The sequence below is a fragment of the Lepidochelys olivacea genome (assembly GCF_965140295.1).
Source record: "Lepidochelys olivacea isolate rLepOli2 genome assembly, chromosome: 1".
In the NCBI taxonomy this organism is placed as follows: Eukaryota; Metazoa; Chordata; order Testudines; family Cheloniidae; genus Lepidochelys; species Lepidochelys olivacea.
Genome location: NC_140411.1, coordinates 125,522,153 through 125,539,051, shown reverse-complemented (window position 1 = coordinate 125,539,051; position 16,899 = coordinate 125,522,153). Strand labels below are relative to the sequence as shown.

The following is a 16,899-nucleotide window of genomic DNA, read 5'->3' as shown; positions in this document are numbered from 1 at the left end:
CATATTTATCACTGCACCATTACAGAGAACACAGGAAATATGGAGGTACCACTCCCCCCCCGAATGAGAAGCGATCCTAGGGCATTGCAGATAACATGAGCAATTAGTCATTTGGGGGATGCAATGATATAATACAAAGAAAGGAATACAAATGACCGTAAAGGTGGACCTCAGTGCAGTGAAAGGGGTGCAATGCAGCATAACAAAACCGGGGTCAAAACGCATGACAGGGTGCAGTAGTAGTCTGCAGTGGGGAAAGTGCTTCCTGTACCACAGGTGGTTCGCAATGCAAGACGGCTACGGCAAAGGGTTGCAGTGTAGAAGGGGTGCACGGTAGCGCAGGAAGGTACAATATGAGGGGAAGCAGCGGGAGTTTGCAGAGCAGAAGGGGTTCAATGCAGCACACTGCAGCACCGGTGTAATGCAAGAGGGGATGCAGCGCAGGGAAATCCCATGCAGGGGGAGGGGGGTGCAGGACACTGCAGCACAGGGGGATGCAGAGCCGGGAAATCCCATGCGGGGGGTTGGGGGGTGCAGTGCCGTGTAGCGCAGTGGACTGCCATACAAGAGGGAGGCGCCGCGCAGCACAGCCCGGGGGGACGAGGCAATACATGGGCACGACCCCCGGGGAGCATTAAGGACAGGACTCACCCCCTGACGCTCTGCGACACAAGCCCGTGACACCCGCGCGCGCTACCCAGACACTGCGCGAGCCCGCGCGGCGCCCGCCTCAATCCCGGCGGCGACCAGTGGAGAGGCCCCGAGCCATTGATCCCCGAGAGCGCGTGCGCCCCCCCCCCCCAATCGGCCTACCAGAGAGCTGCCGCGTACCGCGTGACGCAGCCGAGCCAGTCACTCACTACAATTAATAAATTCCTCTTCCCGCGGGCCTGTCCTCCGGCAGCCAAAGCCCCGCCCCCGCAGGAAACGGACCCCGCCCGAAGGCAGCAGGGAGGGGGCGGGTCTGGCGGCGGTTTCCTGGGGAGCCTCGTTGGGACGCGGAGCGCGAGCACGAGCACGTACTCCTCGCGCAGGCTCTAACGGCGCCGGGCTCTGACCCCCCCACCCCACCCCCCTCTCGCGGTACCGGGGCGGGCGATGGGGCCCGGGCTCCTGCTGCGCGGGGCCGCCGCCCTGTGCGCCCGGGGGCTCCGCGCCGCAGCGGCCGGGAGGCTCTGCCCGCTGCTGCCCCGGCCGCCCGCCCGGCTCCTCCGCACTGGGGGCTGCCGCTGCCTCCGCGCCGCGCTGGGGCCCCCGGGCCAGGGGAAGCCGCCCCGGAGCGGGGGGCGCGGGCGGGGGGCGGCGCACAGCGAGGAGGAGGATGGTGAGGAGGAGGAGGAGGAGGAGGAGGATGGTGAGGAAGAGGAGCTGGAGGAGCTGCTGGCCCCAGGGCCGCCTCCCGGGGCCCAGCGGCTGCTCGTGGTGCACCCGGCCGTCAAGTGGGGAGCGAAAAAGCCCCAACTCACCACAGGTGAGGTGCGGGGGGCTCTCCTCCCACGGGCCCCGGTGCTCAGGGCACCAGCCTCGGCCCCCGAATCCTCTGGGTCTGTCTTTTCCCTGCAGCGGCGTGTTCCGGGCGGGGCAGTGGCTTGTCTGCCTCAGGGTGAAATCCGAGTGGAGGGAAGACACAGGCAGGTTTTTTTTTTTTTTTTTTTTTTTTACCTTGACGTAGCCTCTGGCTGACATGGGACCTTGCTCCCCCTACCTGGGATGTACCTTGCGTCGTTTCCTCCAGGTGAAAACTGCCTGTGCCTGGCCTTTGTGAGGATTTGACGTCGAGGTAGCTATCCTGAAATACAAAGCACGTCTCTTTTTGCAGGGGAGACAGAGGGGAGCCTTTCCCAAGCTAACTACTCAGACACTGACACCTGTCCGATTGTAGCACGGTAGACTTACTGACTTAGCCTCTGTGTAATCGAAAATGCGTCTGTCCCCCTCCTATCCTGTCAGTTGTTGCCCTTTTCGCTCTTAAAGCTTCTTCAGGATCTTTATGAATTAAATAAATCTTCAAGTATGTTAAGTGTCGTTACAAAGAGAACAATGAGCAATTGTTCTTTGTCTCTACTGGCGGTTGGACAAGCAGTAATGGCCTAAATCTGCAGCATGGGAGATTTAGGTTAGATATTAGGAAAATCTAACTATAGGGGTAGTTAAGCTCTGGCATGGGCATCCCAAGTGAGACTGTGGAATCTCCATCACTGGAGGTTTTTAAGAACAGGTTGGACAAACACTTGTCAGAAATGATCTAGGTTTACTTAGGCTTGCCTCGAGGTAAGGGGCTAGACTTGATGACCTCTCAAGGTCCCTTCTAGCCTTACATTCTAAATATAAGAGGCAAGCAGGAATGGTTGGCAAACAACCAGAGAACAATTTTATCTCTTTAAGAAGTTTGCTATGTATTTTTTTCACATTATCAAGATACAAAGTCTAATTGGCCAACAGTTCTAGATCAGCATATGTTCCCCCTTTAAATAATGAATGCCACATTGACACTGTTTTGTTGCAAACTTAGGTCTTGATTCTACAAACACTTATGGACATGATCAACTTTTTTCAGGGCTTGTCTTCACTTCAGTGTTAGCTCTAGTTATCTACACTCAAGTTGACCGAGATAACCACTCCAACTCATGCTAGGCTATGCTGCAATCTGCTCAAGCATGGGCATCGCTTGAGCTTCAAGACAAACACTCTGACAGGCCAGTTAGTTAAAGTCTAAAGCACCATTTAACTCATGCTACAGATTTTTGTGTGTGCATGGGAGTCAAGTTAGGGGCAACATTCAAATTATACCTCAAGCTAACAAGGCAATGAAGATAAGCCCCTCAGTGAAGTCTCATGGGACTGTTAATGTGCTTAAAGTTAAGCAAATGCATGTTTCCAGGATGGGGGCCTTAGTAAGGAATACTGAGTTGTCTCTGGTTTCATTTCTCCACCACTGCAGCTAGTTATAGACATGTCAGTCTCTCTGGGATGGTAAGGAGTTTTGCCTTGGGTGACACCACTCCAAATGCTCCTGTCCTGCAGAAATCTGTAACGGAAAGCACTGGAGATCATAGTTTAGGGTATTTTACATTTGCATTTGATTCCTTGTCCTCTTCTTTACCAATCTTATTAATGGGAATCTTTCTAATATGGTCCGTAACAGCTGTTTGTGATTTTCAGATATCATCCCTTCACTGCCACTTTAGTAGACTTGTGCCTCACCCAGTGCAGCCAATTTGATGAGGCAACTGTTTTGTCCAGTATAACTTTAAGGCACAAATTATGAGACTTCCACCACTTTCTTTGGGAGACTGTTCTTCAGCCTAATTTTAATTTATCTCATTCATAGGAAGTTTATCTAAATTTCATTCTAGTTTGTCAGTGTTGCTGGCCACAGCCTGTGTTGAAAACTGTTTTAGGAAGTGCTGTTTTCAAAACTACTAGATGTACTACAACACATGAAACAAACTGGGTCAGTGGTTCTCAACCATTTCTGTACTATTTTCTCATGTTATAAACAAAAAAAAGTTTTGCACTTTCCTCCTGTCTAGCCAGAAAGGCAAAGAGGGTGGTTGTGAACCGATTGAAATCTATTTATGACCCCCAAGTGGAGAACCTGCTCACTAGGTGAATGTTTCAAATTTATTCCCAGCTATCTCAAGGAAAAACTCACTTAACCAATCTGGCAAATCTTGGCAAAAGAGAAGACTTTTTTTTAAGTAGGAAGAAACTTTTTCAGCAAATAGAATTTAAAATATCAAATACACTGTTTTCCATTTAGAGTGAATGGATGATAAATTTTCTTTCTCCAACAATTTTCCTAGGTCCAGTTCTGCAATTTGATTTGCCTGGGTAACCTTTATACCTGCATGGGGTCCCTTTAAACTCAGTGAGGCTCTGTACAAGTTCAAGAGACTACCCAAGTGACTCAGAATGCAAGACTGGGGCCCTGCTCTGCTGTGTTTCTAGTAAAGCAGGAGTCAGTATCGCTGCCTATTGCTATTCTGTCTATGAACCAGCATCACTGATGATGTCAGGCACAATGTGCACAATTCTAGAAGTTCTTTAAATATTTCTACAAAACAGTAAGGAGTTATTAACACATTGTTTTGCTGTCACAGTTTTCCCATCATCTTTCTGTAAGTAGGCTTAAACAAAAATTTTGATAGTAACCCTTTTAGGACTGAAGTACAATGTTGATGCAAATAACTATGTAATTTCCTTGTTAATTTGTGCAGATTTTTTGCCAATATAGTTAATACCAGTTCCTCAAACAAAAATGACTTTTTTGCTGATGTAACTACATCTAACCCAGGGCTTTTGCTGTCCTATCTATGTTGGTGAGGGCTATAATTTTTTCACATTCCTAACCAACAGAACTATGCCGGCAAAACTTTTTTAGGTGTAGACCAGGCCTCACTGTTTATGTTCTTATTGCAAATGTTGGAAATATGTGTGCAGAGTTAGGACTGTATACTATAATCTTTTTTCTTTTTCCAATGCTAAAGCTGAATTACAGATCGCTGAAGCTATTGCTCTAATAAACACCCTTCATAATTGGACGGTTTTAGATAAAATAATTATGTCTACAAAAACTCCTGACAAGAAGTTTATTTTTGGCAAAGGAAATTTTCAGATTCTGACAGGTAAGAAGAAAACAAAAGATTTCTTAATACAGTATATCATACTAAGTGAAAGATTTTTATCCTTCTTAAGCTAATTAATGATTATTGCAGACACAGGGGAGAGTTAAGGTTTTGTCTACTTCATGGCCAGGTTTACAAACAAACTTCAGAGATGTTAATTAAAAACATGCAAGATGGAAATAACCAATACTTGCTGTAAGGACTTGTTTTCACTGCAACAGTTAACATGAGTTAATACACTTGAGTTACTCTGCTCGACCTAGTCTACATTTGCACTACAGAATGATTGGGTGAGATATAACTCCAGCTGTTGAATCCCCACAGCATTGCTAGCTTGAGCATCAGTAGCACTCAATTTCCAACCCACCACCTGCCAGTCGGGCTAGCTCAAGCATAAAGCACTTAAGTTGAGCTAGAGATTTTTGTGTGTGGATGGAAGTTGGGTATGGGTCAAAACTCAAGTTTTAACTTGAGCTAACACTGCAGTGAAGACAAGCCCTAAATGTGTGATATATAGTATGATTCTAAATACCTTAGGTAAAGGTATGCAATATACAGGGTGATTCTGAATAAAATTAAGTGACTGACTTAAGTAAAGGTGACAGCTGCCTTTGACCCAGGTCGGTAGTGATCAAAACCTGATGACTATTCAATAGACTATGTGAAGTGAGTTCATATTCTTAGGCCCAGATCCACAAAGGGATTGAGGCATTGGAATGCCTAACTTTTAGGGGCCCAGCTGCTCAACAGAATCCACAAACCCTCGGCTTTCTGTGCAATGCATGGGGAGAGAGAAGCACCATGCATGGGATCCACAAAAGTCTAGGTGGGCAGCTGCTTAAACTAGCCCATAGCAGATGCCAACAAGAGGAATGCATCCTAAACCCTGCCCCTCAGGGAGTTAGGCACCTCAATCTAGGCTGGAGGAGGAGACACACATAAGTGCTGACTTCCTCTCTGTCTGGGGGAGTGCTTGACCTCTGCCCAAGCCTGCCACCACTCCACCACTCCATCCCTTCCTCTAAGCCCCCACCACAGACCCCGCCCCCACTCTACTCCTTCCCCCAAGGTCCCACCCCCACCTCTTCCTGGCCCTGAGAACATCCTGTCCCCACTCCTCCCCCTCCCTCCCAGCGCCTCCTGTACGATGGGTTCTAAGCACATGCTATTTTTTTCCATGGGTGCTCCAGGGCTGGAGCACCGATGGAATTGGCACCTATGGAGACACGTATCTCTGCTTGGGATCCACAGCCATGAACCCTCTCTTGGAGTCAGTCACCTAAGCTGTTCCTTGCAAGAATGGTGGCTGTACATGCCTAACGCCACACAAAATTGCTGGTGCAAGTGGATCTCCCTTATAACCTTTAGCACAGTGAGTAGAGCACTTACCTGGGATGTGGGAGTCCCCAGTTCAGTTCCCACCCCCACCTGATGAAGTTAAGGGCTGTGAACATGGGTTTCACACCTCTCGTGAATGCCCTAACCACTGGACTATAGATTCATTCTTATGCTCTCTGGACCAATGCATATTTAAGTAGTTCTACAAAATTGACTTGCTCATTAGGAGAGATTGAGAGAGACCAACGTTAGACTATCCCGTAGCCCAGTGGTTAGGTGGGAGACATCTGTTCAGGAAGAGAGAGGACTTGAACCAGGGTCTCCCATATCCTGTGTGAGTACCCTTTAGTCCACTGGCTAAAGCATCAGGGAGAGCCTGCCCCAGCCATTTTGTATGAACAAGGTAGGAGGGGGAATACCTATCTTCATCTGGTTGGAGGAGTGCACTGGGGCTTAAGTGTGTAAAGGTGTCCAGGCACTGCCTAAGGCAGCAATGTGCATGCCTAGAGGCAGAAATTTAGGCACATAGGGGACTTCCACAGCAAAAATGTAGGCAGCGAGGGAGTTTGGGCCCCTAGATGACAGCTGAACAGTGATTCTGAGGATTTCATATCCACATACATTTTACACTTAGGCACCTAAATCCTTTTGTGGATCTGGGCCCTAGTACTCTTCGTAGTCTTCATGTGTCAGCAAGAAGCATCCTAGCATGTTTGTTGGCAGTCTCAGCAGCCCATAATCCATAGACTGAATGGGCCTGGAAGCAGAACTTTATCCTCTCATCCTTTTTGGTAGTCCTTTTAGAATACACTTGGAACACATAGTCACACAATGTGAAAGCATGTACTGCTGTGCCTGTTCTGTAAACAAAGAGTGTACTTTCGTGTGCTGTCAGTCTATTATTTCATGAACACTGCATTCACTTTTTAACACATAATTAAAATAGCCTTTTTGCTCTAGATTGGCATTAACCATTACAAAATTACACAATGCAATCCTCTTTATTTAGAAAAGATTAAAGGATTACCACACATAACGGCTGTCTTCTTGAATATAGAAAGGCTCTCTCCACTGACAAAGGTAATTTAAAAAACAATATTTAAGTGTATTTTTTTTATGTTCTACATTAGTGGTGGGCAATCCCATCAGGGTAATCCAGCCACTGAGAGCTGCAGGCGACCCACCAGTGGATTACCCTGTTGGGCCACATGCAGGCCATAGGTTGTCCACCACGCTTCTACATCCAAAGGCTGTGTTTGGAATGTACTGATGCTCTGAAAAGTTAAGGCCAACTTTTGACTCAAAAGCTGCACATGACATTTTTTTAAGCCAATTTGGCCAAATTATGCCTGATGTAAGCAAAGCTAGTTCCATTGACTTTATTGGGCATTATACCTCTTCATGGCTGAATTCGGCACACTGACATCCTGGTGGTCTTTTAATCTGGGTTCTACTCCCAGCCCTGCTGCTGGCTCATTGGTATCTTGGACAAGTCGCTTCATTTTTGTTCCTCAATATCTCCATCTGTAAAATGGGGGGAAACTTAGCCTTGGTAAAGCACTTCAGGATTTTTGGATGAAACATTCTCTATATTAAAATGCTAGGCATTAATATTTAACAGGAAATTAGTTAAAAATGCAAGCTACGCATATATTAATTTTCATGTACTTTTTTTTTTACACTTTTTAAGTATGTTTTAAAGTGACACTGGTTATAATTTATACATTTTAAAAAACCTTAACTTCATTACTAATGATTCCTTAGATGATTAAAACTGGAAAAAATTAAAAATAAATATGCTCTTCACTATTTATGCTCTGCTTTTATTTTTTATATTTCATTTAGGGAAATAGAAACCACTGGTACTTGTCACTTAGACATTGTAGTGATAGGCAATTTTAGAAAAGCACTGAAAATAGACAGTGTCACTTTCTAGTTCTCATGCATAAGCAGCATCCTGCACTGTTTTGGTTGCAATCTCTGCAATTATTATCATCTGTGTTATTCTTTACTAGTTGGTTTTATTTAAAGTTTTTAGATGATTATGGATAGAGTTTGTGAAAAGATTTTAAGTTCCACATTTTTTGACAAAAATAAGACACATTTTTCTCAAAAGTGTACCAGTTTTTCATCCTTCTCTCATTTGTGGAAATCTTTCTATTGATACTAGGTTTTGTAAAAGCTTGTTTTATCAAACTTATATCTTGGACATAATTTAACATGATAGTGGCCATGATTCAGCAAGGTACTTAAGAATGTGTGTAACTTTAAGTGAATGAGCAGTCCAATGAACTTCAATGGGACTACTCATACTTAAGCACCTTACTGAATCAGGGTTGAACCAGCTTCCAGCAGAAAAGGAGCTCTGTGTAAGCTCGCAAGCTTCTCTCTCTCACCAACAGAAGTTGGTCCAATAAAAGATATACCTCACCCACCTCGTCACTCTACAGTTTAATTTCTTCACCCTGCTGCATGCATATTGACTTATATACATCATCATAAAAAACCTTCAGGTTATCTTATCTTATGTTTTTAAAGAAAGAACTGGAAGATGCTTGGGGAGTGACGGTTTTTGACAGATATACAGTTGTCCTTCATATTTTTCGTTGCAATGCTCGGACTAAGGAGGCAAAACTTCAGATTGCATTGGCTGAAATCCCACTTCTCAGGTACTTCCAATTGTGCAAATAGCAGATGTTAGTATTTCAATATAACATAAAGGCATATTCTTCACAATGACTAAAATGGTGGTACTATTCTTGGGGGTGGAGGAGTCAATGGTTCTTTTTTGTATAATATGCTTTATAGCATTTTATGCCATTAACTGTCCAGAACAGATCAGAATATAGCATTGCTTTAAGCTTTTCACCATTGACTAGCCACCCCCCAAAAAAAAGATGTTCACAAGATATCCTTACCAAATAAATTTCTCTTGTGAATTGCTAGTTCATCCCAATCCCAGTAACCTGCCAGGAACAGCAGCAGCAACTTCTTAGAAAATATATGGCAAATTTATAGTATATAGGGTTAGAATTTTAGCTCTCAGCAGAGGAGTTGAGAATACCAGATTAGAGTCTGGTTGATTTATGTGTGTATCCCACATCAAATACTGGCAAGTTAAGTACTTGGTATATTTTGTATAATTGCCATTCCGATACCTGACTGAAGTCAGTGGGAGTTATGTATGTGCATCTGACAGTATGATTGGCTCCCTGAAATTTTGGCTCAGTCATTTTTTGTGCAGTTATTATTTGATAACGGTGTTGTCTGTTGAGGAGCCAGGAAATTTGGATTCCATTCCTAATATGGCCTTGGGCTAGTCGCTTAACTTCTCTGTGTCCCAGTTTTCCCAGCTGTAATATTAGGTTATTACTACTTAGCCATGTTTGTGAAGTAATTTTAAGATCCTTTAATTAAAGTCATTATATTTACTTTGGTAAAAATGTTACTCTTCTTCGATTGCCAGAACAAATCTGAAAAATGAGATGTCTCAGTTAGATCAGCAAAGAGGTGGATCAAGATACATCATGGGTTCAGGTAAAGTGTAAATATTTGTGAACTGTAGGATTATCCTCTATAATCTACGACCAGGTTTAATTGCTTTTTGGAAGTCATGGTAGTTGTGACCAGGGTGGATTGATTTAAGAAAAGGCTATTTAAATCAATTTAATTATATAAATTAACAAGTGGAAAGTCTTGATTTAAGTTATTGATTTTAGTCAGCTTGTCCATTTGTACTTCAGTTATTGGTTTTAGTCAGCTTGTCCATTTGTACTTCAGTTATTTTCTAAAGAAAGCTGTGTTCTCATTGGCTGATACAAACATGTTGATTTACAACTAAATAGAGCCTTTACACTAGATTTGGTATATCTGTTTGCTATCTAGTAGGGTACACTGACTATAACTGTACAAGTTTATTTAAGCAATTATATAGCTTAATATTTTCAGATTCTTATTATATATTTTTAGTATTTTAAAAATGGTGAAATTATATAACGCTTATTTACTAGATAATTTAACTGTTTGCTCATGACTTGTGTCAAGCTGCATTAGATTGGTAACAGGAATTTAATTAAACATACAAAACAGCCTGTAAAATGTATTTTTATTTAACAAAACAACCTTAAATATTTTGGACACATAAATTACTGTATTTTTCCATGAGCTGGAGAGTAAGTTGCCCAGGTGGGTGGAGTCATAAATACTCACGATTTGAGAATTGAGCCAATCAGAGCTCAGGTAGAGAGAAGCTATAAAATAGGAGTCTGACACCACCCAGTGGGCTCAGTGGACGATCCTGATGACATACATGACCATATACATATACACAGACCACATTAGTTTTATTTTTAAAATGCCTGAAGATGTGTTAGTTGCCAGAAAGGGCAATGAGCAGGCTATATGGTTGCTGTGGTATGACACCTTTAAAAGTCAATTGTAACTTTGTCTTGGTTCTGTGTTAGTTAAGCAATTGAATTAATGTATTCTTAAGACTGCTTTGAATTTATATTGTCAGTTCTCTATCACCATTTTAAGTAGTTTCATAACACAGCTTGATTTCCATCTCTCTTATTGGTTGTTCAGCCACTTATTAGTTTATATTCTTTAGGTGAGACTTTCATGGAAATGCAGTATCGTCTCTTGAAAGAAAAAGAATTTAAAATTAGGAATGCCCTGGAAAAGCTGAGAAGAAAGAGGTCTGTACTCAGAACTCAGCGTAGAAGGCGTGAGTTTCCAGTTATCTCAGTAATGGGCTACACTAATTGTGGTAAGAAAAAACTCCTGAAATTATAACACAGAAGAGCTTACATTTCTAATATTTAATTAGAAGCACTAGCTAAAATCTCATTTCAGCATGCACGGGCTTGTGTTACAAAATTTTAATTAGTTCCCTGATTGTCTAATGAATACATGTCAATGAGAATTTTGGTAGAAAGGCAAACAAAGCTTGCTGTTTGTTAGTGAGATCTGCTGCACTTCTAGAGCCATGGTTTGCCCTTGATAATTGCTCAATTCCTATTGTCAGTAGGCATTCTGCATACTGTACAAGGGGAGATTATGCCTCTTAATGTGTATCCTTATCACTGGTCAAAATGGGTACTAGGTTAAGACGCCATTCTAACTTTATAACTTTCTGTAGACAGCCAGCTGATAGTAATTATTTTCAATCAGTACCATCATGAGCTGGATTTAAACTGGTGATGTAGGGGTAAAAGTTCCTGTATCCCATTACTCAATCATTTGAGACATGTATGTTAATTTTACTTGAAGCAGTCTGTTTAAATTGTGTTTTATTCAGCTCTGATTTCTGTTAGGGAAAACCACTTTGATCAAGGCATTGACTGGAGATGAAGGACTGCAGCCTCAAGATCGACTGTTTGCCACTCTTGATATTACAGCTCATGCTGGCTATCTGCCCTCACACCTGGCAGTTATTTATGTTGACACTATAGGGTTTCTCTCTGAATTGCCTCATGATCTCATTGAGTCCTTTTCAGCCACATTAGATGATGTGGCTTACTCAGTAAGTAATTGATTCTAAAACATATCAATGTCTGGACTATTGTCTTTGGGACAGTCTTCACCTTTGCAGAGGGGTGGGAGTTAACTGGCTTGCTGTTTAAAGTGGCACATCTGACTAGCTTTATTGCAACATTTGGTTGGTGGTGGATACTTTCGTCACTATTGCACAATATCTTGTTTTAAGCCAGTATTCCACTTTTATGTTTTGTGTATTTTTAAGTGTGACAAGATTTCACAAATAAAATGTATACAAAGTATCCATGTCTGTTCCAATATAATTGTATAAAAACCTAGATAGATGTTTACGTGTCTTTGAGAATACCTTTTTTGAAAGAAAGGTGTAGGGAGAAACTTTTTTTAGAAATTTGTTTAAAATTAAATTTATTTCAGTACCATAAATAACAGCCCAGTAGGTGATGAAATTATAGCCTGAGGTATGAATAATCATGAAATTAATTTAAATGTACTTTTCTAAGATTTCTCTATTAAAATGAATTTCAAACAGCATTAGAGCCATACAGTTCATATACATACCCACAGACATGTAAAAATCAAGTTAACATGTAAAACTCATAAAAATGACATTTTGAAAGCTAAGACTCCAACTGTCTTTATTTGTCCTTTTCTGCCTAGTTATTGCAGTTTATGCAAGATGTTACTTTTGGACGTCAGTTTTTAGAAATTTTTAGAATAATATGTAGGCCCGAGATGCTGAACCATTTTGAGTCAGGTGCTAAAAATAAAAGGTTGCTATATTTTGCATGTCTGTAGTGTGTCACTTGCAATATGCTTCTTGCCCAAATCTCTGGTCATGGGTGCACCAAGGCCTAATACTGTGTATACAGTTTGTGCCAACAGATTTACTGCGTACCAGAGGTTCTCCATCACTGACACAGGTGTACTAAAGGCTATGGGGAAGAATAAAGTTCCAGAGTGTTTTATAGCATTACAAAAAAGCATGTATTACCTAATATCCCACTTTCTGTTGGCTAGGATAAAAATCACTGCCCATTTTATAAGCTTTTTGAAGTGTCTGAGTTGTTCTTTCTGTACCTCCCCAAAATTACACAAGCAGTGTGTGGGGTTGGATTTCTTCAGGGCTATTACTGCTCTTTCTGCTGTTCTTTTTCAAGTCCTTGTCTTTGCTCAACCTTGGCTTGGAAAGATGAGCCAATTTCTCCCCGAAACCTAAGAAAATCATAACTAACTTGGTTGGGAGGGTTTGTTTTGAGGCCATATGAGGCAGTTGCACCCCTTTATGGAGCTAAGGACCAAGCTACAGACCTGCTACACATCTAGCCTTCCACTTTGGAGTAAACATTTGGTTGTGATTTGAAATCTGTTCCAGAAATACAGCTTAATTTGTTAATCTGTCGATGTACTCTTCACTACAAAGGAATGTCCCTCATGAAACAGAAATGCCAAATATTATTTTAAAACAGCCATTATCACCAGTAATCATATTGTGTACTTATATTTTCTAGGATTTAATAGTTCATGTGAGGGACATTAGTCATCCAGAAACTGTCCTCCAGAAAGCAAGTGTTTTGTCTGTTCTGAAGAATCTTAATCTTCCAAGCCATTTACTGGATTCAGTTGTAGAAGTTCATAACAAAGTGGATTTGATAGAACGGTAAGAGGAAAAGTACAGTTCTAAAACTGTTGTTGCACTTTAACTCATGTTTCCTAGTTGTATTGTAGCATTTACAAGTACTGTATTTACTTGTATCATTGCGCACGCATACTTGCAAAGGTTTCAGAGTAGCAGCCGTGTTAGTCTGTATTCGCAAAAAGAAAAGGAGTACTTGTGGCACCTTAGAGACTAACCAATTTATTTGAGCATAAGCTTTCGTGAGCTACAGCTCACTTCATCAGATGCATAAAAGTGGAAAATGCAGTGAGGATGTTTTTATACACACAGACCATGAAAAAATGGGTGTTTATCACTTCAAAAGGTTTTCTCCCCCCACCCCACTCTCCTGCTGGTAATAGCTTATCTAAAGTGATCACTCTCCTTACACTGTGTGTAATTTCCAGCACAAATCCAGATTTTCTCTCCCCCCACCCCACTCTCCTGCTGGTAATCTAGTTTTCCAGTCCTGCAGGGAGCTTCCAGCCACTTTTTGTATACACTACTAGGATACTGGTTCCTCAGTCCTTTCCTTATATAAGGATCTGGAGATCCTTGTCTTTAGAAGTAAAATAAGATCGGAGCTCATTATCATCTGCAGATAAGATGTCTGTGTAGTCAGACACCAGAATCTAATGTACAGCCAAATAGTCTGTTTGGAACACATCCAGCCTTTTTAGAGGTACAACCCCTCATCTGCTGTTAAATTCCTGCATCTCAGTTAAGTCACCTGCTCTGCCAGCACATCTCTACCTGACAGTTGTTGTCTTCCAGGTATCAGTCCCCTGAAACAAATGCTATAGCTGTTTCTGCTCTTCTTGGATATGGATTAGAAGAACTGAAAGGGGAGATTGAGAGAACAGTTTTGAAAACAACTGGGAAAAATATTCTGACAATTAAAGTCAACTTAGCTGGACCTCAACTAAGGTAAACAATTGCGACTTCTACAGTCAGACTTTTTGAAAGGCGGGGTGTGTGTGTGTATATAGATATATATAGTGAAACTTTATTTTCTGAGAAGTTGACAAATTGTATTAATTTTGGTTTCAAACTGTGATAAGAATGGGGAGACAACTTTTGAAGTTTTGTCTGACGAATCTCCGATGAAATGATATAGTCTCCCAAAGAAGTCTAGATGCTGCTTTTTTTAAGTGTTCTTTTGTAGGAGGACTTATGAGAAGTGATTCTTCTACATTGTGTAATTTACTACATATATGCATACAAAATATTTTTTTCAAACAAAAAACCTCTTGGAGCTAGAGCCGCCCTTGAATCCAATAAAAGACCACAAATCTTAGACATTTTGTAAAGTATTATACCTCTTTTCAGAACAGGAGTAGCTTATTGTGGGAGCAAAAATAAGGATTTTTCCCTTTGTTGGGCTTATTTGTTTCAAAGTTTGGAATTACTTGCATTTAAAATGTATATAAATATCCTGTACTTGATGTAAAATACAGGCCTTGTTTTGTGCATTATTGAATGCCTGTAAGGTGCTGATGAGTGTTTCTTTTCAGTTGGCTGTATAAAGAAGCAACAGTTCAGGAAGTGGATGTTATGCCTGAAGATGGCACAGCCAATGTGAAGGTGATCATAAGTAATTCTGCTTTGGGCAAATACAAAAAACTTTTCCCACAATAACAAGTTATTTATTCTGTGCAATAGTCTTTGGAAAAAGAACTAATCAGCTGGCAGTAAGGCTTTTTGAAATGAAAGTAATAATCTCTGTGTTCATATATGGGCAGGATTGACACAATCTCTACTGCATAAGTTTTTTGGAAGTCTGACAGTGAGCTGAAGTTGGAGCTATGTAAAATAGTGTCAGTGCTTCCTAAATGCCTCTTCATGGAAATACTACAGACCTCCAGCCTCTTTCCATTGACAAACACATACCAAGGAAAGCACTAATTTCAGACTATGAAACGTTCATCGGTGTGTATTGGAACTGCACACAACAGCTGCTCTAAACTCTGGCCCTGGAGATTTTCTGAACCACTGTGTGGTAACCAAATTCAGTTTCGGCACATTGCCAAGTTTATTAAATCATGTATGCTAGTTTTTATGTAACAAGTTTAAGAATAAATATTGTTTTAGTGCTGGTCCTGGCTACTTTTATTTCATGACTGGAAATTATAAACTATAGAGGGAAAAGAGAGATTGCTGGCCACCACACAATTGCATAAGCATCTTATAAATAATAGAAGGTAGAGAGATTGTTGTGTTCATTAAGCAGTTTGCTTACTAAAAGGTTAGTGCAAAGGATTTAGTTAATTATATGAGGGTAAAAAGTGCATGTCTATGTAGAGTTTTAAGCAGGGAAATAGAAGAAACAAACTTTTCTACAACACAAATCTCCAAACAAAATAAGGAACTGCTACCTAGCCTTGAATATTGTTTTAAATATTCTAGAAAATGTTAAGGGTGAAGTTACATCTTTCCTGCTTAAGAATGAGGTCGTAGCATGGGCCAGAGCTATTGCTAGAACTCCTCTGACTGTAAAAATCAATAGGGATTTCTGCTTCAGAACTGATGGCCCAATATGTTGTAGGCCTATTATGAGCCAACCACAGGATTCCAGTACTGCAGACAAGGAAATTATATCTCAAATTTAAACTTAGAAGAATAGAATATTTACAAAAAAGGAGAGGAAAAAAGACTGAATGAATAGGAAACAGAAAATGTAGCAACACTAGAGAGAACTGTGAGGCAAATCTGTGTATCATAGAAGTGAATAAAAGTTTTACTAGGAAAGATAACAATACTGTGCAGAAAAACATATCTAAATACATGTAATACTGCATTTTATGTAAATGACACATTTTATATACACTTTTATAAATCCAACAAAATACATCACTGCTATATACTAACAGTAAACAGGGAAAGGACATGGATAAAAAATACCATGACAGACTGGCAGAATTGTTTCTAAACAATGTTTGGGTTTCTGTTGATACACCACCCATAAATCAGTGTGAAGTTTCACAGGGAAGCAATTTCCTTGCCATTTATTTCTGGAACTCAAATATGATTTGGGGTCAGATAACATTTGAGATCAGTCTTGTCCCTAGTGGATGTTTGTTCATCTTAAGAACCCACCACTGGCATAAAACGTGTGTTTTGCATCTAAAGAATGAGGTATACTGACGGAGCTACACACTGAAGCTTATACAACACCTGCCTCCTCTGTTCCTGGCTCTTGCCAATGATACTTGGTCCTCACTTTCATGATCAATAAAAATGCACCTTGTTAATACTATTTTTCTGTTTTCATTTTTGGATAAACTATCAGTGCATGGCATAAAACCCATGATTTGCAATGTACAAGTCCAGATACCCAATATCTGCTTTAGTTGCTATTTTGTTAAGTAAGAGGGGGGGAAATATAAATATTAATTTAAAGCATAATTTAGGTTGGAAGTTGGAAGATTTCTAACCCTCAAAGGAGTGAGGTTCTGGAACAGTCTTCTGCTGGGCTAGTGGGGGAAACAACTAGTTTTAAAATGGAGTGTGATATGTTTATGAAAGGGTTGCCTACAGTAGTAGGGGACTTGACTTGATGTCCCAGGTGGTCACTTCAGGTCCTACCAACTTGGAACTCTACTGAAGATACTCTAGATTTATATCAGTGTAAATTAAAGTAGACTTTAGTCCATAGTGTATTATAGTTAAATTAAAGTGTGAAAAACATTTTTAAAAATCTTGCTTGTATTTTACTGGGGGCTACATAACAGCCCCTTCATTGAAGACATTTCAAGCTAAATGGGCAAAAATCTGCTCAGA

The 16,899-nt window shown here is 41.0% G+C and overlaps 2 protein-coding genes across 2 annotated transcripts in view; one reads left to right on the top strand and one right to left on the bottom strand.

The window, feature by feature from the left end:
• The window catches only part of LOC311521755 (cohesin subunit SA-2-like), a 92,855-nt gene extending 88,709 nt beyond the window's left edge, over positions 1 to 4,146 (bottom strand). The window contains exon 1 of the mRNA XM_084630308.1: positions 1,467 to 4,146. The gene's annotated coding sequence lies outside the window, so the exon portion shown is untranslated. The remainder of the gene's footprint in view (positions 1 to 1,466) is intronic.
• On the top strand, positions 1,003 to 16,370 carry GTPBP6 (GTP binding protein 6 (putative)). The gene is made up of 10 exons (XM_084630321.1): positions 1,003 to 1,471; positions 4,491 to 4,628; positions 6,976 to 7,046; positions 8,505 to 8,635; positions 9,433 to 9,503; positions 10,576 to 10,734; positions 11,282 to 11,490; positions 12,974 to 13,122; positions 13,894 to 14,046; positions 14,634 to 16,370. The coding sequence occupies exons 1-10, from the start codon at positions 1,099 to 1,101 to the stop codon at positions 14,755 to 14,757; spliced, it is 1,578 nt and encodes a 525-aa protein (XP_084486447.1). The 5' UTR covers positions 1,003 to 1,098; the 3' UTR covers positions 14,758 to 16,370.
• The last annotated feature ends 529 nt before the right edge of the window (positions 16,371 to 16,899 follow it).